General features: G+C 50.6%; 1 protein-coding gene across 2 annotated transcripts in view; it reads left to right on the top strand.

Moving 5' to 3' along the window:
- Positions 1-1942: 1942 nt before the first annotated feature.
- LOC148473144 (Golgi pH regulator) overlaps positions 1943-27938 on the top strand; it is a 56461-nt gene continuing 30465 nt past the window's right edge. For both annotated transcript variants that reach the window (XM_088460039.1, XM_088460038.1), the window contains exons 1-6: positions 1943-2032; positions 3202-3309; positions 11231-11332; positions 11672-11792; positions 22138-22218; positions 27422-27531. In XM_088460039.1, the coding sequence (XP_088316165.1) occupies positions 11278-11332; positions 11672-11792; positions 22138-22218; positions 27422-27531 (367 nt within the window). In that variant the 5' untranslated portion in view covers positions 1943-2032; positions 3202-3309; positions 11231-11277. The remainder of the gene's footprint in view (positions 2033-3201; positions 3310-11230; positions 11333-11671; positions 11793-22137; positions 22219-27421; positions 27532-27938) is intronic.

Here is a 27938-nt window from a genome sequence, read left to right as displayed (position 1 = left end):
GACAGGGATGAGTGTGTGTGAGCTAGCATGGGCTGGGGGCACAGGACAGGGAGCTGTGTCAGCAGGGGGGACTGTATTATATTGACAGGGATGAGTGTGTGTGAGCTAGCTTGGGCTGGGAGCACAGTGCAGGGAGCTGTGTCAGCAGGGGGGGGACTTATATTGTATAGATAGGGATGATTGTGTGTGAGGTAGCATGGGCTGGGGGCACAGGACAGGGAGCTGTGTCAGCAGGGGGGGACTATATTATATAGACAGGGATTAGTGTGTGTGAGCTAGCATGGGCTGGGGGCACAGCACAGGGAGGTGTGTCAGCAGGGGGGGGGACTATATTGTATAGACAGGGATGAGTGTTTGTGAGCTAGCATGGGCTGGGGGCACAGGACAGGGAGCTGTGTCCAGCAGGGGGGGGGACTATATTGTATAGACAGGGATGAGTGTGTATGAGCTAGCATGGGCTGGGGGCACAGGACAGGGAGGTGTGTCAGGAGGGGGGGACTATATGGTATAGACAGGGATGAGTGTGTGTGAGCTAGCATGGGCTGGGGGCACAGGAGAAGGAGCTGTGTCAGCAGGTGGGGACTATATCGTATAGATAGGGATGAGTGTTTGTGAGCTAGCATGGGCTGGGGGCACAGGGCAGGGAACTGTGTCAGCAGGGGGACTATATTGTATAGACAGGGATGAGTGTGTGTGAGCTAGCATGGGCTGGGGGCACAGGACAGGGAGGTGTGTCAGCTGGGGGGGGGGACTATATATGTATAGACAGGGATGAGTGTGTGTGAGCTAGCATGGGCTGGGGGCACAGGACGGAGCTGTGTCAGCAGGGGGGGGACTATATTGTATAGACAGGGATGAGTGTGTTCGTCGAGCTAGCATGGGCTGGGGGCACAGGGCAGGGAGCTATGTCAGCAGGGGGGGGACTATATTATTTAGACAGGGATGAGTGTGTGTGAGCTAGTATGGGCTTGGGGCACAGGACAGGGAGCTGTGTCAGCAGGGGGGACTATATTGTATAGACAGGGATGAGTGTGTGTGAGCTAGCATGGGCTGGGGGCACAGGACAGGGAGCTGTGTCAGCAGGGGGGACTGTATTATATTGACAGGGATGAGTGTGTGTGAGCTAGCTTGGGCTGGGAGCACAGTGCAGGGAGCTGTGTCAGCAGGGGGGGGACTTATATTGTATAGATAGGGATGATTGTGTGTGAGGTAGCATGGGCTGGGGGCACAGGACAGGGAGCTGTGTCAGCAGGGGGGGACTATATTATATAGACAGGATTAGTGTGTGTGAGCTAGCATGGGCTGGGGCACAGCACAGGGAGGTGTGTCAGCAGGGGGGGGACTATATTGTATAGACAGGGATGAGTGTTTGTGAGCTAGCATGGCTGGGGCACAGGACAGGGAGCTGTGTCAGCAGGGGGGGGGACTATATTGTATAGACAGGGATGAGTGTGTATGAGCTAGCATGGGCTGGGGCACAGGACAGGGAGGTGTGTCAGTGAGGGGGGGACTATATGGTATAGACAGGGATGAGTGTGTGTGAGCTAGCATGGGCTGGGGGCACAGGAGAAGGAGCTGTGTCAGCAGGTGGGGACTATATCGTATAGACAGGGATGAGTGTTTGTGAGCTAGCATGGGCTGGGGGCACAGGGCAGGGAACTGTGTCAGCAGGGGGGGACTATATTGTATAGACAGGATGAGTGTGTGTGAGCTAGCATGGGCTGGGGGCACAGGACAGGGGTGTGTCAGCTGGGGGGGGGACTATATTGTATAGACAGGGATGATTGTGTGTGAGCTAGCATGGGCTGGGGGCACAGGACAGGGAGCTGTGTCAGCAGGGGGGGACTATATTGTATAGACAGGGATGAGTGTGTGTGAGCACATAAACGCCAGGATATAATATCGGGTAACCTGCTGGTCTATTTCAGGTGCGGCAGTACGTCATCCAGGTCGTCTTCTCCGTCACTTTCGCCTTCTCCTGTACTATGTTTGAACTCATCATTTTTGAGATCCTGGGCCTGTTAAATAGCAGGTGTGTGACATTATTGTTATGTACAGAACGCTTATCGTCGTGTTGTCTGTGAGAATCTTTCCATATATCCTACCCATGCAATATACAGACTTATTACATATCATGGTTTTAGTATAGATTATTGTAGGAGAGATTTACTGTCCACAGAGTAGTTAATTGCACTTCATGACACTGATTACACTGTGCTACTTATTACATAGAGGTGAGATTAGTCTACTTGTGGCCAGGATATTGCCAGGCACAGGGGGACAGAGGTATAGGCTGACTCCCACGGCTACAGGTTCAGATTTATCAGACCGTGATATCACTAACAATGACAAGCAAACAAGGCTGCATAATATGTAAGGAATACAGTATGTAAGGGGGTTGTGGATCTGGACAATTGGTACTTAAATGACTGGGAAATATTTATGGATCAATATCACTCATACACTGTATTAGGGAAAAATAATCATTTAGGGGCAGATTTCCCAAACAACAGATTTTCCAAGCTGTCATTGATCAGCACCTTTGGCAAATGGTTTTTTCATAAAAGTCTGATTTAGCATTAATTACTATGGCCGTTTGTAAAGCATCGGTCAAAGCCACGGATCGACGTCTGCAACATTTAGTAAATATGCCCCTTCAGGTATACATGATGGGAATTCGGTTAGTTGCGGGATGTGCCCTGAAGTTAATTGATTGGGAAAAGCTATTGAGTTAATGGCCTGTTCCCCGCTCGGCAAACACTGGGCTAATGGGTACTAATCCACTGATTCCGCGTAAAGTGCATTTGGAATATTATAACTGATGTCATCATATTAGACATTTGGGGGGTGAATTAATTGTTCTTTGGGCGCCCAACGGAGCTATTCAATTGTTGCTTCGATCAGGTGTAATTGCTGCGTTTGTCGCGCCCCCAAGTCCACTGTTTAGCCAGTTAGGTCTTTAACCAATGATGAGCATTTGGTGAGCTAAGTATATGTGTCATCGCACTGTTTAGTTTCAATCTGACTTGGATTTGGGGGAGTTGAGCATTTTAACAATAGGCGCTGATAGTACTTGGATAGTAATACAGGTTTCATTGTTTATTTTTTATTCACAATTTCTTTCCTTATCCTTACACCTTAGTAGTCAGAGCATAATGTGCACCCGGAACATAATGTAATATAATGTTTCTTGTGTTTCAGCTCTCGATATTTCCACTGGAAGCTGAACCTGTGCGTGATCTTACTGGTGCTGGTCTTCTTGGTGCCGTTTTTACATTGGTTACTTTGTGGTGAGCAATATCCGACTGTGTGAGTACAAACCTTCCATCCGCCTGACAATTGGGGGCAGGGGTGGGAGAGCTCACGGATGTGGGAGCAGAATAAGGCACATTACAGGAATGACCCCACTTTTCTGGTTCTAAGGCCTAGAGCAGTGTTTCCCAACCCCAATCCTCAGGGACCACTAACAGTGCATGTTTTACAGATCTCCCCAGTATCACAAGTGAAATAAGTAGCACTACCTGTGGATCTGTGCAAGCCAGTAATGATTACACCTAGGAGATGTAGAAAACGGGATGTAGTGATGAGACCGGTGGCCGCGATGCCGCCTGTCTCAGTCCTGACGCTGAAAGTCAGTCACAGGAATTAAGATATGCGTCTATCTTGATCCCGACGCTGGAACACAGAAGGACGCCAGCCCGAATGAGGTAAGTCCAGGGCTCCCTTAGTGTTAGACGTGGGGGGGGGGGAGGGTTAGGTTTTGGGGAGGGGGGAGGGTTGGGGTTAGGCACCACTGGGGGGGGTTAGGGTTAGGCACTATGGGGGGAGGGTTAGGTTTAGGCACGAAGGGGGGAGACTAAAGCTGGCCACACATCTAAAGATTATCTGTCCAACCAGCCAACTAGTTGATTGGTTGGAATGAAAATCTGGTAAGGAATACAATCAGCAATTTGCTCCCAAACTCTGGGAAATGGACCAAAACTGTTGTTTGAACAAATAGTTTAGCTCAAACATTTAACAAACTTGTCTGACCGACCATTTTCATCTGTTTTCTGGCATTTAGGAGCAAATTGCTGATCATCATTTACTCCCATTCCTTACCAGATTTTCATTCCAACCAATCAACAAGTTGGCTGGTTGGATGTAAGTTGGTCTAGTGTGTGGCCAGCTTTAGGTTTAGGCACTAATGGGGAGGGTTAGGGTGCGAGGAGGGTTTGGGTTAGGCTACAAGAAGGGAGGGTTAGGGGGGGAAGGGGGGAGGGTAGGTATACTTACCCATCCCCTGTCGGGATACCAACCATCGGGATGCCACTGTCGGTATTTTGACAGGAGACATCCGGACAGCCGGGATTACATACTGATCCCATATAAAACATGCACTGTTGGGGTCTTCCTTTAGAAGTGTAAACTTTTATAAACATTTAGAAAGGGATAAACTGGGTGAAATCCATAAGAAGCGATAACATTTAAAAGTTGATGTGACTAAATGAACTGTTTACGAGGCATTAATTGTAAGGCACTGTCGCTTGCTCACTCGGGAGGTAGCCATTTTGTGAATGCGGCACTACTGTTCACTATGAACCACTGACATCACTGACCTGTTACAGCACTGAGTTATATCACTGGTTCCCGAGTGAATGAATGTTTTGCATTGTAATGCCTATTGGTTCAGCTCACAGTATGGCTGCCGCCTCTGTTTAGGCAACAAGTGTAGTGTAAATGATTTGTGCTAAGTAAAGTACCTCACAGCCTATTCTTTTACTGATGGCCACTGGCAGCCACACTATGAACATGGACTCAGCTCATGTAATGGCCGCCTCCATTGAGTGTGTTTTGCGTGTGCAGTGGCCGCCGCCATTGTGAGTTTTGGCAGTGTAATGGCCGCCTCCATTATAGTTGTTGGTTGTATAATGGCTACCTCAGTTGTGCCTGCAATTGGGCTGTGTGTGTGGGGGATCCAGGAAGGGAGGGTTAGGGGGTGAAGGAGGGAGGGTTAGGATACTTATGGAGCCCCTGTCGGGATTCTGAGCATCGGGATGCCGCTGTCGGTCTTTTATCCGCCGCCATCCCGACTGCCGGTCTCCCGTATGTATTCCGTGTGGGGTGTTGCTAGCAGTGGGCCTGTTTCAGTGTCACACGCAAACTGGGCACTTCCGAGTCTGCTATTGAAAATAGTGGCGGATTTCTACCCGTATTCAGTCAGCTGTATCCGTGCGGCTTCACCGCCCCCTATACATCTGGTGGTGGGAGCAGCCATTATAGTTATCTGCACAGATTTGCACGGGATGCAATCGGGAAGCCGGCTGACATATTACAGACAGTCGGCTTCCCGACTGTCATATCCCGGGGAGGGTGAAATGACCGGCGTCTAGATGTAGACGCCGCTCATTTCACCGATGCCGGGAGACCGGCGCCCGGCATCCCGATCGAGCGGATGGCGGGCGCCGCGAGCGGACAGCCGCAGGGGGGGGGTTGGGGGGTTAGGTTTAGGGCTCCTGGGGGGGACTTAGGGTTAGGCACCCCCCCCCCGGGAGGTTAGGGTTAGGCTATGGGGAGGGAGGGTTAGGCACCCCCGGGGGAGCTTAGGGTTAGGCTAGGGGAGGGGGGGGTTAGGGTTAGGCACCCCCGGGGGGGAGGTTAGGGTTAGGCTAGGGGAGGGGGGGTTAGGCACCCCCCGGGGGAGCTTAGGGTTAGGCTAGGGGAGGGGGGGGGTTAGGGTTAGGCACCCCTGGGGGGGAGGTTAGGGTTAGGCAACCCCCCTGGGAGACTTAAGTTTAGGCAGCGGGGAAGGGGGGGTTAGGTTTAGGCCCTTAGAGGGGGGATTAGGGTTAGGCACTTGGGGGGGGGGGGGGGGGGGGTTAGGGTTAGGCACCCCTAAGGGAGGGTTAAGGTTAGGGGGGTAGGTTAGGTTAGATCATACTTACCTGGGAACGATCGGAATTTCCAGCACTGTCGGGCTGCCGCTGCCGGGATCTGTTCCACTGTTGGCCTAACGCTGCAGGGAATCAAACTGCCGGCCATGCGGCCGGCGGTATTAAATACCGATTCTGATTTGCACCGGCCCGATCCTGGGTGCGAGCGATCTGTGTGAAATAGCCGGGTCTTTGCGTACGCTCACCTCTGAATAGGCTTCAATTTATGCAAACGCTCGGTTACACCTAATAAGCTGCAAGTTGAGATCCCTCTGACTTCCGTGCTATCCTGAATAGACGCCCTGATCTGCAGAGATTAGAATATTCCCCTTGATACAGCCGTACAAGCATGAGCAGTGCCTAAAACTGCGGGTGCGGCCTCTTTGTGTACGACTCAGAATTGGGACCAGTGTATATAATGTATGCTTCTCATGATAAAGTTGTCTTATCTGTCAGGTGCTCCGTGCTGTGCTCAGGGGTACATGCAGGATTTATAGGGGTTCCCATGCCACACCACTACATTGGGCATAACGGTGTATGGGGCGTTGCTGTCAATTTAGACATTGCTAGGCTGGTCTCCAACTCTCCCCTTCCCCTTCAAATAAATGGACTATGCTGCATGCACCACTATTAGAGCCATGTAGCTCCCTTTTAGCGAGCAGAGCACCATGAAGCACCTCCTAAGTGTCCTGCTCTCTCCTAAACTGTTCTTGTCGCTTTCACTAGCTGCTGTGACTGATGTCTTACGTAGCAGCAGGTAGTGGAAGCTGCAAGATTCTGGATTCTGGAATGTTGGGGCCATCTGTTTGGATAAAGGATCAGATACATGAAATGGAAAATCTAGCAATGAGTGAGGCTGCCTTCTCCCCAACCTGCCCCGGCGTTAAATCGATAGCACCCACTTTTACTTTTCACTGCCAGCTCCGATATTAGATTAGTAGCATTCACATATAATGAGCAGCCCACCTTCTCCACACACTCAGCCCTACATTCACGTAATAGCTCCCAAACAGCCTCGCTATTAGATTATTAGGCCCTACCATGACCCCAATACTAAATTAAATAGTATCCACAATCTGGATCCAGTCAAGAAGTCAAGATGCCGGCGTACGGGATACCGGACGTCAGAATGCCGACACCGGAATCCCGAAGGGATCTAGATACCGACGCCGGCATCTCGACCGGCTGCATCCCAAAGATGAGTATGCGTGTTTGGCTTAGGGTTAGGTTTAGTGACCTGCTGGAGTGGGTTAGGGATAGGCACCGACAGGGGAGGGTTAGGGTGTGGGAAAGGGGGGTTAGGGTGTGGGAAAGGGGGGTTAGGGTTAGGCACCACCTGGAAGAGGTTAAGTTTAGGCACCATGCGGGGTGGGTTTAAGGGGGAGAGGGGGAGGGTTAGGTTACTTACTGGTCCCTGTCAGGATCTTCACCATCGCGATGCCGCTGTTGGTCTTCTGACCGCCAGCATTCCCACCCGCCGGTATATCATACAGATTCCCCCACAATCAAATAAGTAGCCCTCAGCATCACTAAGACCAATACATTGAAAGCTCCCACTCTCCATAAAATGATTAGCCCATACACTCACACTACCATGGAGATAATAGCTCACACCCTCCCCTCACACTTTCAGTTAAAGCCCCCCTACCCTCACTTTCCTTCTTCCATCTGGCCCTGTATGTTACTGTTAGTGCTTCCTGCACACCTGAAACCTGCAGCGCAGGAGAGGGGTGGAAGGGATTAGAATTATCTGCGGACACAAGCAAGCTGTATGGTCATCTTGCCCAGCGGAAGGGGCCGGCCACCAGAAATCATGCAGTGCCCCTGCCCAATGCTGGCAACTGGAAACCTCCAAGAAGTGTGCGCCTGATGCTATATGTAATTGTTAGGTTGTGATAAATGTGCTATTGCAGCTCTAAGACTTGTGAGTTACTAGATTTGTATAAAACCTAGTCGGGGACACTTCCAAAAGCTGGTTCACAGGAAAAAGTTGTTGTAACTAGTTGTCGTAACTGATTGGTTGCTGTCATATGTAGCGTTCACTCTAGGTGCACATTGCTGATCAGTGAGGAGGGATATATTTTAATTTTGAAGGACAAAATTTTAGACATGATGTATTATTACTGTAGCGATACATGAAGTCTAAAATTTTGCCCTTGAAAATTTAAACAAGCCCTCCTCACTGATCAGCACCGTGCACCTAGAGCAGGGCTTGACAAACTTTTCTAAAATCTAGGAGCCAGGATGAAATTGTAGGAGCCAGATCACTGTCCCCCCAAAAAAATTACAGGAGTGAGTAAGGAGCACATTATACACACTATACTAGTCCACAAAATGGTCACAGTTGAATGGATACAGTAAAATAGAGGCCCCCTCACTGCTCTGCACAGCTCCCCTGCTCCACCCCCCACCCTCAGTAATAACGGACCACATTTCACATAAAACAATGGTGCCAGAAAGTACAACAAAACCCCCCTCCCCTCATGATCACATCACTATCCCTCTGAAGCCGCTCCGCAATCCCTGGCCACGCATAGACCCTACTAGGGGAGAGCTCTATGCAGCCGGAGATAGGAGACAGTAGACATCCGGGACGTACAGGAGGATCAGCATAGACTGGGACAGACAGCAGGGATCAGTGCAGGCCAGGATGGAGATGAGTCGTCAGCGCAGGCCGGGACGGACACAGGCACAGCAGTCACCGCAGGTGACACTCAGCACATGCACTCCTGTGCATGATATGAACACCGCAATACTATAGGCACGAATCTCCGCCGGAGCTGATGAGGATCTGCTTCCTCCCTCACTGCAAAATCTAGTAGCCAGGCAGCAAAATCTGGTAGCCATGGCGACCTGGCCCCTGGGATTTGTCGAGCCCTGACCTAGAGTGAACACTACATTTGGGTTGTTCCTTGTCAAGTGGACCAGGGGTCCCCACCTGACTATCTCCAGTTTTGATACAGTGTTACATGGTTGTATATATATCAGACTAACTTTGGGAATATTTTAGTTCACGATATGCAATAGTAGCAAAACTATGGCCCTCAATGTGGTGGTGGGTGCAACTGTCACACTTGGCATGAAATGACCCATATTGTACGGTGCTGGTTGTTGTGTGTTTTTATTTTCTTCTTCAGGGTCCATAGGGGGTCCACAGGGATACCATGGGGGAAATGTGGGGGAAATTCCAGGCACCAAACAGTTAAGCTTTCAGCTCCCAGGATGCCTCGGGTCCTCCTCCACATATACCCCGCCCCTGACCACAGGCATTCAGTTTTTTAGCTTGGTGCGGCAGGATCAGTTGCACCTTCTAACAGGAGGGACTGCTTAGCAGTCCAAGCTTTTAATTTTTTTCTTCAGAGCAAGCAGCATTAGGCGTCTTAATGGACGCCGATGTTGCTGCTCCATCTACTTCTGCCGGTGCCGCAACACCAGTAACCGGACTGGTGATTTCGGCGGGCACCAGCAGAGTCTGGCTAGCGGCGATGCTGTCCCCCAGCACTGCGGCCAGGTACATGGAGATGCAGGTAAGGCACTCACGGGAAACCGCTTGTGGCAGTCCGCACCTCCGGCGGTGGAGACCCGCCGGAGGTTGCTGTAGTGGGACGACTGGTGTGTCCGCTCCCCCACTAAGACCACCGGGGCATAATTGTCAGGCGCCGGGGAAGGTAGTAGCCGCTGTGCTATGGAATACAAGCGCACCCAGGGGGTTAATACAGCATAGGGGAGGTAGGCTCTCCCCTGGCAGCCCCTCCCCCATCCAAGACGCCGATCCAGCTGAGGTTTTCCCGCGTCCGGGTTGCTCCTCCTACCCTCCTCTGTGTATGAGACACCCAGCGACCACTTGTCAGTGCTCTGCTGTAGCTGCTGGTCTCAGGAGGTTTTGGGTCTAGTCTCCCTGTCAGTTCAGTTCCAGCAAAGGATCGCTTCTCTGCCGGATGTTAGAACTTTTTTTCGGGGAGTTCTCCGAGTTCAACCACCCTTTGTCCCACCGGTGGCACCGTGGAATTTGTCTTTGGTTCTCAAGGGACTACAGGTTCCCCCATTTGAACCTCTGGACTCAGTAGATTTGAAGTGGTTGACAGTGAAGACACTTTTTCTCCTCGCTATCTCCTCTGCCCTCAGAGTCTCTGATTTGGCAGCGCTCTCTTGTCGTTCCCCCTTTTTGATTCTTCACCAGGATAGAGCTATCCTCCATACACGGGTGGGTTACCTTCCTAAGGTAGTATCCTGTTTTCATGTGAGTGAAGAGATTGTGGTTCCAGCCTTCCAGTCTTCAGACCTTTCTGTAGGTGAAGCCTCCCTGGATGTGGTTTGTGCTCTCCGTATCTGTGTGGATCGTACAAACTCTTTTAGAAAATCAGACGCTCTTTTTGTGTTGTGTGGTTTTCACAAACGAGGATGGCCAGCTAACAAACAAACTCTGGCTCGATGGCTGCGCATGACTATCTCTCAGGCTTACACGCAGGCTGGTGTCCCTGTTCCAAACACGGTGACAGCACATTCCACTCGGTCTGTGGGACCATTGTGGACGGTTTGACGTGGTGCCTCTACTGAACAATTGTGCGGGGCGGCCATGTGGTCGTCTGTCCACACCTTTCTTAGGTTCTACGCCTTTGACACCTTTGCCTCTCAGGATGTTTCCTTTGGGCGGCGGATTCTTCTTTCTGCTCAGGAGCATCTCCACCCTTAAGGGAACTGCTTTAGGACATCCCCATGGTATCCCTGTGGACCCCCTATGGACCCTGAAGAAGGAAATAAGAGTTAATATAGACTTACCTTTGTTAACTCTTTTTCTTCGAGGTCCATAGGGTCCAAAGGGAACCCACCCTGACGCACCTGGCTTCACGGATTCCCTCATCTTCTGTGAGAGAGTTTCTGGTGTACATTGCCCTTCCTTTCTCCTCTTTTCTTCTCCTGCCTTGGGCTTGTTTACAAAACTGAATGCCTGTGGCCAGAGGCGGGTTATATGTGGAGGAGGACCCGAGGCATTCTGGGAGCTGAAAGCTTAACTGTTTGGTGCCTGGATCACTCCAACCACATTTCCCCCCTGGTATCCCTGTGGACCCTATGGACCTCGAGTTAACAAAGGTAAGTCTACCATAACTCTTATTTTTTTTCCTATATGACAGTCTTCAAAAATAAACCCCCCACCCCTGTAACACTTCTAATATACGTTTTGCTTTAGTGTATTTTTGCCACATTTCTCTGTATAAAACCGTGTTATTCTGTGTGCTATGTACAGTGATGTGTGCTTTTTATTATGAGTTTGGCTAATCTGGTTTTAATGGTGTATTCTTTGTATTCCCTGTCCTTAGTGCATCGGCAGAGGCTGCTGTTCGCCTGCATCTTGTGGCTGACGTTTATGTATTTCTTTTGGAAGCTGGGTGACCCCTTTCCAATACTGAGCCCCAAACATGGTACGTGTGGATTAGCAATGCTATATAGGGTGCATCGACGCTGGCTATTTACTAACCCAGAAACGCCATAACCCATTCTGTGCTATTAATACACACTACATCTTCCAAACTCCTCCCATCCCCGTGACGCATAAACCAGCACTCACCCGCAGTGGCCGCCATCTTAGCATACTAACTCATGGACTTTCCATGTAAGCTTAAATATAGGCGCATGTTGTGTCCCGGATTGTGCCCGTCTCTTCCTCAGCTATCTGTGTTTCTGGTGATTGACTTTACACAACCAGTATTGCAGCGCTCTGATGTCTGCTCCCAGCTGCGCTGATGTCTCTTTTCCCGCAGGGATCCTGTCCATTGAGCAGCTGATCAGCAGGGTGGGAGTCATCGGGGTGACACTGATGGCTCTTCTGTCTGGGTTTGGTGCTGTGAATTGTCCCTACACATATATGTCCTATTTCCTGAGGTGAGTCGGCATCATGATATTATTCTGTTATCTGTGTTACTACATGTGGATCCCATGTAGAGATGTCCGCAGACAGGGAATCTTGCTGAAACGTTGCTTGGAGACTGCAAAATACGAGGAGTCTAATAAAGTCATGGGCGTCTAATAAAGTCATGTAGCGTTCCGTAATTGGGAAAATTGAGGGTCTAAAGAGAGAGCGGTCGTTATAGCAACATATAAATATTAGCTGCAGTGTAAGAGATTAATATCGGGCGTTAATGAATTGGCCGTTCAGTCTGACCCGCAGCATTTCACCTGTTTCTAGAAACGTTTATTTCTATTTCTCTTTCACATTGTTTTTATATATTTGTCTTTGTTTGCAAATGTTTTTTATTCTGTCATAGTAACATTTCTTTTTCTACTTCAGGGTCCATAGGGTATCCACAGGATACTTTGGGGTATAGGTGATGACGTCAGGCATCGGGCACCATAGAGTTAAGTTTCAGCCTCCCAGGATGCACTAGGGTCCCCCTCCTATACCCCGCCCCCGAGCCAAGGCACCTCAGTTTAGTTTGGTGCCCGGCCGGAGTCGGATGCACCTGTTAGAGGGGGGCTATGAAGAGCCCCTGAAGTTTCTTCAATGCAGCTGTGGCTGCACATCTGGAAGTACAGCATGGACTGTCAGTCCTGACGTCCATGCTGTCTTCCCTACACCCCCGCCGGTACCAGAACGCCGGTACTGATCCGGGGATGCTGGTAGGCATCTGGGGTCACAGCTAGCGGTGACCCCAGATGTTTAGGACCATGGCCGGAATCAAGGGGGACAAAGGTAAGCAGCGGGGTCCCGCGGTGGGTCCCCGCTGACACATGGTCCCGCAGGGGGCTCCCTGGGGACTGGCTGCAGCGTTGAGCCAGGTCCTAACCTGCGCTTCCACTACCCCCCTGGGACAGCAGGCCCACGGCAGAGCGGTAGCACTGCGGCGTCCCAGGGGTTAAATGCATGCCAGGGGAGCGCGCCTTCCCTGTCTCACAGCCGGCGCCTCCCCCGCTGCACACAGCCCTCTCTGCACTGCGCTGACTGGCCCTGTGTCAGTGCTTCTCCCCCAGGCTGGCCTCCTCTCTGCTACTCGGTGGCCATCTTTGGCGAAAGCATGGTGATCGCTGCTGGACGCTGGTGAACGGTGGCATCGCGGTCTGGGTCCCCCTGCATACCTCTCCTCCGTGGGTTAAGGTCTGTGTATGCAGCGCTGTGTCCTACCAGGCTCTGAGTCTGCGTAGTTGAGGATCAGCGCTGATAGTGCAGGAATTGATTTCTTTGCATTGTATGTGACCTATGCTAGCGTCTGCTGCCTGTACTTTATTTTCTATCTGTCAGCATTTAACTGTCCCTGTTCTTTCTGCTAAAGCCCTTGCGGTGCGGTGCTTGCAGGGTGGTCTCACACTATACTAACGAGTATCAGTGAGAGGGGTCACATACTTACCATTATGTCTGAAAGTGACTTTCCTCTCCAGCTTTTATGTACTGCATGCAAGGTACCTATAGCGGAGGGGGACGGTAGTGCGGAGGGACTATGTCGGCAGTGTTATTCGTTGACGTGGCCGTTTACAGTCACGGCTCCGGTACAGGAGCCGCCCTGGGCTTGTTTCGCCAAAGCGCTTACAACCCTCGTGGGCCAGTTAGCTCCGCAGCCTGCCTTCACTCAGATGGGATTGTCCCAGCAGTCAGTGGTGTCGTCACCCATGCAGGGTTTCCTGAGACAATTAATGGTACCCCACGGTCTCCCTATTTCCCCTCCTCAGGTCTCTCATGAGCCTGCGTGGGTTAATTCGTTAACAAGCTCTGTACAGCAGTTGTCAGACGTGTTGCAAGGGGAGTCTGTGATGCGGCCCCACAAGCGGCCGGTGGCGTCTCAGTCCTCTCCTTATGAGGAAGACGACGGAACGTCCGATGATGGGGAGATTCTGGATCTTTCTGACCAGGAACCTCCCCGTCCTAAAGAGTCGGACGCTAAGTCTAAGGTGTATATACCTGGCCTTATTCGTGCAGTCCGTACTGCTTTAATTATTGAGGATGAGGAACCTCCGGTGTCTAAGTCCAAATACGCCTTTTTCAAAGAGGTTAAAGGAGATACCACAGTGTTTTCTCTTTTGGGACAATTAGTTGACCACCTAGAGGAAGCGTGGAAACAGCCAGGCAAACGATATCAGCCTCAAAGGCGTTTAGCAGTGGCGTATCCGTTTGCAGACAATTATTTTGCCAAGTGGGAATCACCTCCACAGGTGGATTCTCATGTGACACGCCTTGTCCGTAGTGCCACATTGCCCATGCCATCCATGTCCTCCCTTAACGATGCTACGGACCGGAAGGTGGAGATCTGCCTGAAGTCCATCTATTCCCTTGCAGGGGGGGCAGCGCGGCCAGCTATGGCCATTTGCTGGGTTGCCAGAGCTATGGAGCGCTGGGCTGATACGTTGGAGACGTCCCTCGATCCCGACTGTTCAGCGGAGCATACAGAGTTGATCAGCAATCTCCGGGACTCGGCCACTTATATCAACGAAGCGGCCTTAGATATTAGTACTCTGGCGTCTCGAATTTCTTCGGCAGCGGTTGCTGCTCGTCGCACCTTGTGGTTGCGATCCTGGAAGGTGGACGCTGATTCCAAAAAGGGTTTGGAGGCGTTGCCTTTTAACGGAGAGGTTCTCTTCGGTCCGGATCTGGACAAGAGTATAGCCACGCTGGCGGCAGCTAAATCAGCATGTCTCCCGTCGGCTGCTGTTCCTTCTGGTTCAGGTACATCGTCCTTTCGGGCTTATAGGGCCCAGGGTAGGCCTAAAGCACAGTCCTTTCCCCGACAGGCTGGCCCCAAGAAATCGGCCAAGCCCCGGAAGCAGGCCTGGAGTACCAGACGTCCGGCCCCTAAGCCAGATGACAAGCCTGCGGCCTGACGGTCCGGGCCTCCCTTTGGGGGATCCCAAAGTGGGAGGCCGCCTGCTGCAGTTCGCCCGGTGTTGGTCGGTCACCGCAACAGACACTTGGGTTCTCGAGGTGGTCTCACACGGGTATGCCCTCTCCTTCCGGCACAGACCCCTGGCTCGATTCTTCACCACGGGTTTACCATCAGACCGGAACAAAGCCACGGAGCTGCGGAAGGTCTTGCCCACTATGCTCCAGGCTGGAGTTATAGTGCTGGTTCCATTCTCCCAGAGGGGCCAGGGTTTCTATTCCAATCTCTTTTTGGTGCAGAAACCCAATGGGTCCTTTCGTCCGATTCTCAACCTCAAAGCTCTCAACAAGTCTTTGCGGGTGCCGAAGTTTCGGATGGAGACCCTTCGGTCCATCATTCTGGCGCTGGAACCTGGGGACTACATGGTGTCATTGGACATACAGGACGCTTATCTGCATGTCCCTATTCTTTTGCGCCATCAACAGTTCCTCAGGTTTGCAATCCGCAGCGACCACTTTCAGTTCCGGGCGTTACCTTTTGGCCTGGCGACAGCACCACGTGTTTTCACCAAGGTGATGGCGGTCATGGCGGCTTCCCTGCGGCTGCAGGGAGTCCGCATGTTGCCGTACTTGGACGACCTTCTCTTAGTGGCAGGATCTCCGGAGCTCCTTCTGCGCCACTTCGACCTGACCATTGCGCTACTGCATCGGCACGGCTGGTTAATAAACTGGCAGAAGTCCACCCTGGTCCCGTCTCAGCGGATTCTGCACCTCGGAGCCTTATTGGACTCGGGACAGCAAAGGATCCTTGTGACGGGGGAAAAGATCTCTGCCTTACAGTCGAGGGTGCGCAGTTGTCTGCAGAGCCGCCGGGTGTCCCTACACTCGGCGATGAGGTTACTGGGCTCCATGGTGTCGGTATTCGACATGGTGGAATATGCCCAGTTTCACTCCAGACCTCTGCAGCACCTGATCCTGTCCAAGTGGAATGGACTGCCTCAGTCTCTAAAATCCCAGATGATAGTGCTCACTCCGGAGGTTCGCCTGTCCCTTGCCTGGTGGTTGCAGACGGCACCCATCTCAACAAGGGTCGTCCGTTCTGGGTGGCGAATTGGGTCCTGTAAACATCTTGGAACTCCGAGCGGTTTTCAACGCTCTCCAGCAGGCACATCGGGTTCTCCAAGGTCACCCAGTGCAGGTCCAGTCGGACAACGCTACCACCATGGCCTACATAAACCGGCAAGGAGGAACCCGAAGTCGGGCGGCTCTCGTAGAGGTGTCTCGGATCCTGGTATTGGCGGAGCGCAATCTTCCGGCCATATCAGCTGTCTTCATCCCGGGAGTGCTAAACTGGGAGGCGGACTTTCTCAGTCGCCAGGACGTTCATCCGGGGGAATGGTCCCTGCACCTGGACGTTTTTCAACTGCTGGTGGACAGGTGGGGTCTTCCAGAGATCGACCTCATGGCGTCCCGGCACAACAACAAGTTGCCGGTGTACTGGTCTCGCACAAGAGACGAAGAGGCGTCTCTGGTGGGTGCTCTGTCCGTCCGGTGGACGTTCCGGTTTGCTTATCTCTTTCCTCCGGTTTCCCTTCTTCCACGGGTAATCCGGAAATTCAAACAGGAAGGAGGGACGCTCCTGTTGATAGCTCCCGCATGGCCCAGACGGCACTGGTTCTCAGACCTTCAGGGTCTGTCCGTGGACAGTCCTCTGCGGTTGCCGCTACTACCGGACCTTCTGTCACAGGGTCCTTGTCTTCACCCGGACCTGACTCGGCTGTCTTTGACGGCGTGGCTGTTGAGACGGCCATGTTAAGGTCCAGGGGGTTTTCCTGCTCTGTAGTGCGTACCATGCTCAGAGCTCGGAAACCATCTTCCGCGAGAATATACCATCGCGTGTGGCATACGTTCTTCCAGTGGTGTCGGCCGAGAGGTTATGCACCGCAGGAGTTTCGTCTGTCTCGGGTTCTCACCTTCCTGCAAGCGGGACTAGACTATGGGCTTCGCCTTGCTTCTTTGAAGGTGCAGGTTTCGGCCCTGTCTGTCTGGTTCCATCGTAGGATTGCTACAATCCCGGATGTGCGCACCTTTATGCAAGGTGTTCTGCACATTCAGCCACCCTTTGTTCCACCTGTGGCGCCTTGGGATTTGGCTGTGGTCCTGAGGGCTCTCCAGGGACCGCCGTTTGAACCACTGGGCTCAGTGGATCTTAAATGGCTAACAGCTAAGTCTGTTTTCCTTCTGGCCATAGCTTCGGCCAGACGTGTTTCTGATTTAGGGGCTCTTTCTTGTAGACCCCCTTTCTTGATTTTTCATGGGAACAGGGCAGTGCTACGCACTCGTCCTGAATTTCTTCCCAAAGTTGTTCCCCAGTTTCATGTTAACGAGGAAATAATTGTTCCGGCCTTTAACTCACCTGGCCTTTCAGAGGGTGAGGCCACTTTGGATGTTGTGCGGGCCTTAAGAACTTATGTTGACCGCACTTCTTCGTTTAGGAAGTCGGACGCCTTGTTTGTCCTCTATGGCTTCCGTAAAAAGGGTTGGCCTGCTTGAAAGCAAACTTTGGCAGCCTGGATCCGTATGGCTGTTTCTGAAGCTTATCTTCATGAAGGTCTGCCGGTTCCTCCTTCTGTGAAGGCTCATTCCACTAGGTCTGTGGGTCCTTCGTGGGCAGCTTGACATGGTGCCTCTGCAGTCCAGATCTGCCAGGCTGCTACGTGGTCCTCTGTCCATACCTTCGTGAGGTATTACAGATTTGACACCTTTGCTTCTCAGGATGCTTCCTTCGGGCGGCGGATTCTCCTTTCAGCACAGGAGCGTCCCCACCCTTAAAGGATACTGCTTTGGGACATCCCCAAGGTATCCTGTGGATACCCTATGGACCCTGAAGTAGAAAATATGAGATATGGTAAGAACTTACCTTTGTTATCTCTATTTCTACGAAGTCCATAGGGTTCCACAGGACTCCCGCCCTGTCGCACCTGTGTTGCAGATGAGCTTTACTCTGGTCACCGGTTTTTCCGTCTCCCTCTGGTGAGAATGTGATTCTTGTGTGTGTCCAGATCTTTCTTCTCTCTCTTCCTTCTCCTCCTCCGGCCTATGGCTTGGTACCTAACTGAGATGCCAGGGCTCGGGGGCGGGGTATAGGAGGGGACCCTAGTGCATCCTGGGAGGCTGAAACTTAACTCTGTGGTGCCCGATGCCTGACATCATCACCTATACCCCAAGGTATCCTGCGGAACCCTATGGACTTCGTAGAAATAGAGATAACAAAGGTAAGTTCTTACCATATCTCATATTATTCACCGTGCAAAGCAGATTATTTTTTTATGTAAATGCCCCACTCAGCAAATAAATGATTTAGGCCCTCATTCAGAGCCACTCGCTATTTGCGGTCGTTCGTTCTAAAACAAGGGGTGGCTATTCAAATGAACCGTTCGCTGTTTGCGGTCTGTTCACGCCTCTATGTCTGAACGAGCGAACAAAACTTGCGTTCGTTTTTTGGAAAAATACGCCCCCTGGCCACTCGCATCCTACGTCATGTCCGCTATTTATTAGATTAATCGAGTACATCGACAAGGGTATGAACTGCTCGCTATTCTTGGGGTTGGTGTTTGCTACCACAATTTTGCGAGCAGTTCTGACTATAAAATAACCCAGTGACGTGGTCAATGACGCTGCTGTTTTAAATATGCACACCCATAAAACGCCTGTTTTGACCTTTAAGCACGCCTGCGTTCTGATTTCCACTCCCCATTTTCAAGCACCTTCCCCTGTTACCACCCACATACGCCTCTTTCTGTCACTCAAAATAGCAGGCATTCGCTATTTTGCGAGCACATGAATTTCGGTCGCACTGACTGGTTAGCGCATGCGTATAACTATCCGTACGCATGCGCAGTTGGGCAAACATCGCTCGGAACGAACGAGCGGCCGCTTACGAGCGGCTCTGAATCAGGCCCTTAATGCGATATCACGGCCTATATTAAGCATTTGGCGCAGTGCCGCGGGAGGTGTAGTCCGGAATCGGAATTCAGTGCCTGAATAGTAATCCAATTAGAATGAATAGGATCAGTATCCGGATGGCTGACAGATATGGGCAGAGGGTGACCACTGATGGCTTCTATAGACCGGTGTCTGATTGTCTTTAGACTGAGCTCACCGGCCTCGGGGCCTGATTCTATAGAGTACGCAGATTGGCATCCTCAAGCAGATTATAAGGAATCTGTGCACGTGCAGAACCGGTCCTGCGAGAGCACACGCAGCAGGCCCCCCTTTACCTGTGGTGCGGGGCTGGAGATGGCTGGCGTTCCCGTAAACGGGGTCGTGTGCCCCCTTTTCCAGGGGTGGGAGCGAGGCCAGGGACTTCCTGGCCACGCAAGCCGGCCAGCCTGCGCAACCACTGTCCAACATCGGCTGCGACTTCGGTCGCAGAGCTGGGATCGCAGATGCTGACGTGAGGCGTCCCTTTACTTCCGTAGCCTCCAGCAGTATCTGAATTTGAGCAGGACGGAATTGCAGAGCCCCTTGTGTGCGGCTTTGCAATTCCGTCCACTGCTGAATCGGGCCCCCAGTCAGTTAAAAAGGGATCCTCCCCAAAATCTATCAGTGTCCCAAGCTAGGGGAACCTATAATGAGTGTTCTAATACTTTCTGATCATTGTACGCTGGTACTGGATGACTGTGTTCATTATATTAAATAAAATCACTGTTTATACTGTTTATATGTTCTAAGGATATCTGGGAAGTTTACTAGCTCCCCTACTGTGACCTGTATTTATGAAGGGGTATTAGGCTGCATGTATTGAACTATAGAACAGTATGTTGATAAGGGGAGATCATGTTGCTCTGCCCAATTATCTACAGTGCTTCATTAATGATTTGCACTAGAGAATTATCTACATGGCTCTGCACCAATCTAAAAAGACTTTGGCCCTGATTCAGAGCCGGACGCTCTGACCAGAGCGCTCGCTCTGAATCAGGGCCCACCTCCATAATTATGGAGCGTCCTCCTGGACGCTCGTATAGCTGTGGGTCACCACCCACAGCATATACGAGCGTGCAGGATGATGGTCGCGATGGTCTTGACCATCGCTACTGCGAGCAGAAGCCTGAGGTTGAGTTTCTCAACCGCAAGGCCCGGAGTGATTTTGGCTCTATCAGAGCCAAAATCACTCCCACTGACATCACTAGTGATGTCAGTGGGGCCGACTTCTGACAGTAGGCGTTCCCTTGGGAACGCCCCAGTCTCGCAGGCATGCCCCCGGCACGCCCACCAAAGGGGGCGTGCTGTCAATCAACATCGACAGCACGCCCCCTTTGATCAGACACAACGAGCGAAGGAAAGTCCTTCGCTCGTCGCGTCTCGCGCATGCGCACGACGGAGCTCCCTCCGTCGTGCGCATGCGCAGTGCACACCATCGACCCACTTGCGAGCGGACAGCCGCTCGCGAGTGGGTCTGAATCAGGCCCTTTGTTCTGTAGTCACAGGAGGGGTGCACACAGCTGGCAGCTGGCTAGCCTCAATCTTCAGTGTGAATACCTGTGTACTCCCTCTAGGGGGCAGCAGTCCCCTTGTGGTTAGCGAGTAACTAAACAAACATATTCAGTAAGGTGTGATCTATAATACTATGCATCCCAGCATGCCCTGCCACAGTTTTGGTATAACAGCATGTTAAAACTGTGGCAGGGCATCCTGGGATCTGTAGTTCCACAGCAGCTGGAGGGCCAAAGGTTGAAGACCTCTGCAATAGCCCTTAAACGTATTAATCTAAATGGATATTATAGACAGACTTGCACACACCAGTGATCTCTCTCCATATAGCCAGCAGCAGCAGCAGGGAGAGATCTATCTTCAGTATTTCCCAATGATCTTTTCTCCTTCTTCCTATAACAAACATTGTAGATCAGTTGCTAATGGACTAAAGGGGCACATCCACTAGACGATCTACTCCCTGTACAATCTCTAAACGATTTTCCCTTGATTTTTTCCCTTGAAATTTTATCTTTCAGTCTGAACGATTTGGAAACGATTTACAAAAGATCTAACGATAAACTATGTTGTTTCAATCTGTGCTTTCAGCTATAGTGGGCAGATAGTGGTTCATCGTTTGATCGTTCAGCGTGAACGATGTGTAAACGATGTGTAAACGATGTGTAAGCAATCAAGTGAAATTGACCTGCATGTTCAGTCGATAGAGGAGACGATCAAACGACCAGCGGGAGCGCGCATCGTACATCGTTAGAAACAATTACTGCACGATTTGCAAACGATTTTTAAACGATTTTTAAACGATTGAACGATAACGATATCGTTATCGTTCAATCGCCTGCTAAAATCGTCTAGTGGATGCTCCCCATAAGTTATTGATTGGCCAAAGACAGTGAATGGGGTTGTGGGATAGCCTCCCGCAGAAATATGGCAATTCACCCAGCTGCTGCTGAGAGATTTTCTCATAAACGGCGCTGGTGAGAAATCCATGAAAAAAAAAAAGTCAACTTTATATACAGTAACATGAACAAATATTCTTCTGTAAAGCTGAACGCACTTTTGTCGCCTAAATAGTTAGTTATTTAACCAAATTGTCCGCTAACAGGTTCTCGGCCCGTGATCTCTTAGATGTGTGTTGCCTGATTGGATGTAGATCCGTCCAGTCTATGTACTCTGGGCAATCGTCCGGTTCCACCTGTATAGAGGCGCCGTGCCTTCCAGTATCTGTAGTTTGGAAGTAATTGTTAGGCATGTCTAATCACATAGAGCTCTATGGAAAATATTTTATTTGTATATAAAAAACAGGACGGCTTTACATGAATTCCTAAGTACTGTAGCAATAGATTTATTTAGAGGTATTTCTAAAAATAAAATAGTAATCTGCACACAAAAAGCATGTCTGTAACGTGTGTCACCTGACTAATATACCCACTAATGTCACATGTAGTTTTGTGGGGGGTTTTTAAATGCATTTTAATTGTATGATGTGGGCCTGGTTCTTCCACCCATTAGTTCCCTTGTTAAATCGACCCTTTATGCAAACCAAGCAGATACTGTCTACTTGGTTTGGCCACCCCCTTATAATGTATGGGGGTGTTTTCTTCATTGGAGACCCCTCCTCCTCACGCACGCCTGTTGCCTTAATTAAAAGAGCCAGGATTCGTGCCTGTTTGCAAAATACACCTGAAGCTGTACATTGTACTTCAGTAGCTCCTGGCACTTATGGGGTTCCTGGCACTGAGTACCGTGGTGAGAATTGGGTAATAGTGGGACGCCCACTGACTGTACCTACGGCTCAGGTTTGGTAAATATATGGCTGTCCACACTGCCCTGCCTTTTAGCTGTGTGTCTGCAGGTGTAAGTTGCACTGTGTACTGATGCCTCCAGTTTTAGACAGAAGTTAATTTTGTTCCACTTTCACCGGTCTTCCAGGAATGTGACGGAAGCTGACATTCAGGCGCTGGAGAGGAGACTGCTGCAGACCATGGATATGATTGTCAGCAAGAAGAAGAGGTAATGCAGGCAGCACAGGGCCCACTAGAGGGCAGCAGCGTCCTCTATCTCACACAGTACTTATTACATACTGAAGTACATGCACTAAGGTTAACTAAAGAACAGTAAAAATGCACTTCTGCGAAGGCAATAATGCACTCACCTCACACACAGATTCCATTATTCCCTTTTTTTTTTTTACTGCTGCCAGATAATTATTCTGCATCTTGGGGCTTCATGGTTCATTTATGTATTTAAGCACAAGTGAGACACCAGGACGGTCCTTAATCCATATGTCTGCATGGTATATGTGAAATGATTTGAGTTTTGCACGACCTCGTGGTGGTGGGAATCAGCCGGCGGAAGCATAGGCCGGAAGCCTTTCCCCATTACCACTGAGGCCCCCGATAAATGAGTATCGGCTGCATAAATGAGCTTTATCCTCAGGACGGATACAAGTGCCCCCCCCCCCCTGCAGACAGGGCCACGTTGAATTTGTGGAATCAGCCTCCTGTCATTTAGAAAGTACCGTGCAATTAGGCAGCTTGGTTAATGAGTCTCATTATCTGACTTTCTCCCATTACACTCAGCCAGGGACATAAAGCCTCTTGGCTGCACTTTGCAGTATCTCGGAGAAGGTTCAGCCTGACGGGGACTTTGATACCCGCTCTTATCCGTATCTCTGTGCTGCAAAGGTTACCTGCAATATCGCTTATCTTTCTCTGTTACTGTAACGCATATGATACATGTAAACACATTTCTCGTTATAATGTTTACCGCTATGATCATTTCTGGTTGTTTTTGGGTTTTAGTCACAAATATGAGGACGTGCTCAGTTATTGCAGGTTATAGCACCTGGAGGCGTCCGTTGTCTTTTGTGCATTTCTTTATGTCATGGATTCTTGCCCTACGTTATCTCCCCGAGGTCTGTTCAGTAAGTCAGTTAGGTAGTGAGCTCAGAGACTAACGCAGGGACTTATAGAGGAAGCGGAAATGTAAGGATGAAATAATAAAATACCTGGAATAACTGAAGTGTTTATACACAACAAAATCAGCACGTTGTGCAGTGTCCTTCTGTGGCTGAGCACTATATAGTGCAGCAGGTGGGATGTATGACCTTTATTTCCTACTCTCTGGGATAGCCGGCGTTGCCTGGGTAGAAGACTGGACCCTGAATTACACCTGCAGCCTTTATTTGTTTACATTGTCGTCACCTATAACCCCCATTCTATTCATCCTGAAGAAGACCCCACTGTTTGCTAACATGCTTTGCAAACAGTGGCGTAACAACTACCGTGAGTGCAAAGGGTGCGGCTACTATGGTGCCCGAGCTGCCACTGTGGCCCGCCGCTCCCCCTGCACCCAGTCACGCGCACAAGGTGGGCCGGTCCAGTCAGGGCCATCGAGGGGGGCCCCGGGTGTCAGCAATGTTAATTTGTATCCGGCCCGCCAGCTGATTACAGCTGGCGCACTGGCAGGCAGTCAAGGAGAGAGAGCGTTGCCGGTCGCGAGTTCGCGCACTGACAGAGCCAATCAGCAGTGGTGGCTCCTGATTGGCTGCTGGTTTGCGAGCTCCAATTGGCTCTCGACAGCCGCCAGATTCAAATTGCGCCGGTGCTCTCTGTCCATGCTTGCAGCTGGCTTGCCGGTGTGCCAGCTGTAATTAGCTGGTAGCCCGGCCCCAAAATCCACACCCGCTGGCTGCTGATGACACACGGGGGGAGGCGAGAGGCTGCTGGAGGGACACGCGGAGGTGAGTTGCTGAAGGGGGCAAAATGTGTAAGGGGCTCTGCTATTGTGTGGAATAATGTGTCATATGGGGCGCTACTGCTATGTGCCATAATCTGTAGAGGGCATTCCTGTGTGGCATAATGTATAAGGAGCACTACTACTGCATGGCATAATCTGGGGTACTTACTGTGTGCCATAACCTGAATGGGCTATGTGTTGGCACATGTATGTGATTACCTCTGCGGGGCACTTTTAAGATATTGCTGTATGGTCCACAAAGTTCTAGTTACGCCCAGGGGCGCCGAGAGAGGGCGGGTACTAATTATCCGGGTTTGGACTTGTTGGAGGAGTTCGTGTTCCCCCTTTCCTCCCTCTTACCTGATAGCAGCAGCCAGAGCCGTAACTAAACTTTTTGGTGCCCTGTGCCAGAGAGAGCGTTGGCGCCCCCCCTCCACCATTTTTTAAATAGAGACATTAGATAATGCACCTGAAAAAGGGCCATGGCCTCATGGGGAAGGGCCAGGGAAGAGATAGGGGAGGCCAGGAGATGCTGGGGATGAAAGAAGAGGAAGCTACAAGTGAGAATGATAATAAACCGGAAACTTGACAGGTCCAACAGCGCCCCCTGCCCTGCGGTGCCCTGTGCCATGGCACTGGTCGCACTACCCTAGTAACGGCCCTGGCAGCAGCAGTCTCTTCTGTCTGTGGGGGGGGGGGGGGGGGGAGCGATCACACGGATTGCGCCCCCCCTGGATTTGCTCAGAGGGTAAAAGAATACTTTTGTTGCATTTTCACAGGTTTTTAGCAGACTGCCTATTTCCACTGGAGCCAGCCCCGGAACCTGTGTAACTTAATAGTGACCCTATTTTCAGCGATTGTGTGACAGTGTGTGGCCCTGACACAGTTCAAACCTAGGCAGAAGCTTAATCCTGGTCAAACTACACCACCCTGCCAAATTTGGTTGAGCTAGGTCCAAAACTCTGGCCGTGCATAAAGGACAAAAGGACAGATGGACAGACACGCTTTCTCGCTTATTACGGTCTGTGGCTTCCTCCTGCCTCCATTACCCGCCTCACATCATGTCACTGCCCCTGTCACATGCAGCCCTGTCCTCACTAACGCATCACTCATCTCCTGATATACTCTGTACTGCTGGGGTACCCTGCTCCTCCCACTATATAACTCTCAGTCTGTGACTTCCTGCTGCCTCCATTCCCTCCTCACATCATGTCATTGCCCTTGTCACATGCAGCCCTGTCCTCACTAACACATCACTCACCTCCTGATATACTCTGTGCTGCTGTGTACCCTGCTCCTCCCACTATATAACTCTCAGTCTGTGGCTTCCTGCTGCCTCCATTCCCCACCTCACATCATGTCACTGCCCCTGTCACATGCAGCCCTGTCCTCACTAACGCATCACTCATCTCCTGATATACTCTGTGCTGCTGCGTACCCTGCTCCTCCCATGGTATAATTCTGTATGTGACTTCCTTCTCCACAGACTGTGCCCTGTTCCCTCTCTGTGGTGCTGGGGTTACATGTGTTACAGTTCTGTTCTCGCTGTGGTCGGTTTGAATAGCCCATTAAACCTTTCCCTGTGATAGATGGTCCTCGGGGCACAGGGTGGGCACAGAGCAGCCCCGGGCGGTCAGTCCTGCCTATTTCCCACACAACATACAGCAGCTCATTTCTCCGGTCTGAGGGAGCGACCTGGGGTCATGGTCTAATGTCAGAATGTGGGAAGTAGTGTAACCTCCATAGACTGATTACAGGTCATTTATAGCCCATTAATCTGCATCTGACACCATTAATATTACTAACTGGGGCATCTATTTCCTTTATGTCACTACTGCTCGTTATCACTTCCTCTTTCACAATAATGCATTTATAATAATAATAATTATAGGGCATAATAATAATAATAATAATAATAATAATAATAATGGTATTTTCCAGTGACAGTGCTGCCTTATCAAGCAATGAATTGTTATTACGGCAAACTTCTACTCCCTAGCCTCCCCGAGTAATGCAGGTTTTGTCTTGTAAAATGCTGCCTACAAACCTGCGGCCCCCATGTGGAACTTCTCAGCACCTAAACCCACCCTGTGATCTTATTGGAAGCAGTTTCACTTATCCTGATAATCCAGAGTTATTGACCAATGGATCTTCTTGAAAGATAACCTCACTGACAGATGTCCAGCAGCAAAAGCCACTAATGTCCTGGAAGAGCCGGGATTTGCGTATACACGAGTGGTGAATTGCAATATAGAAATATGGCATTATCACATACAGGACCTCATTCAGAGTCGGTTGTTGCGGCTGCACGGTCGTACGCCACCGATGTTCGCTAAACTACGCATGCGTAAAGTTCGCAATGCGCGTGCGCAAACTAGCCGCTACGGTCAGAAATGTCTCTCTCCCTGAACACAGCCAGGTCGGTAGTTTGAGTGACAGGATGAGGCGTTTGTGGGTGGTAACAGGGGAAGGTGCTTGAAAACAGGGGAGTGGAGATCCGAACGCAGGCGTGCCTAATTATGCGAACGGCATTTTATGGGAGTGCATAATTAACAAAGTAGCGTCATGGCACACGTGACATGGGAGGTTTGTACACTGACATGATCGTAGAGCTTAAGAGAGGGTATGGTCAACCTTAAGCTCTACGACCAGTTCCGATGGTTCCCGATGGTCTCGATTAATCCTTATATGCCCGGAAATTACGTGTAATGCGTACGAGAAGGGGGCGTTTTTTTTTGTCTTCCGGACGCTTCCTCACCTTGGTCGGCCAGCTGCCGATCCGATCTTAGGGACGCAACATGCGAATGCATCATTTGCATATCCGGCCCCTTTTCCTGTGCGGCCGCAACGACCGACTCTGAATGAGGTCCACAGTGCTTACAGCAGAACGCAATAGACTAATAATGTGTAATGGTAAATTGCATGTAACATACATTTAGGGAACCTCTCTCAATCTATTTTCTTTCTCTCTCTCTTTCCCTCTCACTCTCTCTGTCTCTCTTTCCCTCACTCTTCTCTCTATTATCTCTCTCTCTATTTTCTTTTTCTCTATTTCTCTATTTTCTCTCTCTCTCTATTTTCTCTCTCTCTATTTTCTTTCTCTTTCCCTCTCTCTTTCTCTCTTTCTCTCTCTCTCCCTCTCTCTCTTTCTCTCTCTCTCTATTTTCTTTCAATTTCCCTCTCTCTCTCTCCCTCCCTCTCTTTCTCTCTCTCCCTCTCTCTCTTTCCCTCTCTCCCTCTCTTTCCCTCCCTCCCTCCCTCCCTCCCTCCCTCCCTTCCTCTCTCTCTCTCTTTCCCTCTCTCTCTTTCTCCCTCTCTCTCTCCCTATTTTCTTTTCTCTCTCTTTCTCCCTCTCTCTCTTTCTCCCTCTCTCCCTCCCTCCCTCTCTCTCTTTCTCTCACTCTCTCTCTCTCCCCCCCCTCTCTGTCCCCCCCCTCTCTCTCTTTTCTTTCTCTCTCTCTCTCTCTCTCTGTAGGATAGCGATGGTCCGGAGGAACATGTTCCAGCGGGGGGAAGTACACAGCCGTCCCAGTGGATTCTGGGGGATAATAAAGAGCGTGACGTCATCCGCCCCTGGCAGTGAAAGTATCCTTTCTCATCTCCCAACAACCCGACTGTCTAAAGCAGAGCTTCCCAAACTCCACCATGACAGTGCAGGTTTTAAGAATATCCATGCTTTAGCACAGGTGACTTAATTAGTACCTCAGCCAATTTGATTGTACCATCTGGACTCAAGCATAGATATCCTTAAAACCTGGACTGTAATGGCGGAGTTTAGGAAACTTTGGTGTAAAGTTTTGTAGTTAAATCCCCAACCTACGTACAGTGAGGCGGCTTCCTTGCCCACCAGGGGGCACCGTCTGTAAACCCGAGAGACCTTACAGCTAGCAACTGAGAAATGGAAGAGCAAGTGGGGCGCTTTGTTATGGTAACATTATTTATAAGGGTCCATACCTGATTTAGGTAACATCACTTAAATGCCTATAGAGCAG

The sequence above is a fragment of the Taudactylus pleione genome, unplaced genomic scaffold (assembly GCF_031769625.1).
Source record: "Taudactylus pleione unplaced genomic scaffold, aTauple2 ptg000963l, whole genome shotgun sequence".
NCBI lineage: Eukaryota > Metazoa > Chordata > Amphibia > Anura > Myobatrachidae > Taudactylus > Taudactylus pleione.
This window is presented reverse-complemented; position numbering and strand designations above follow the sequence as displayed.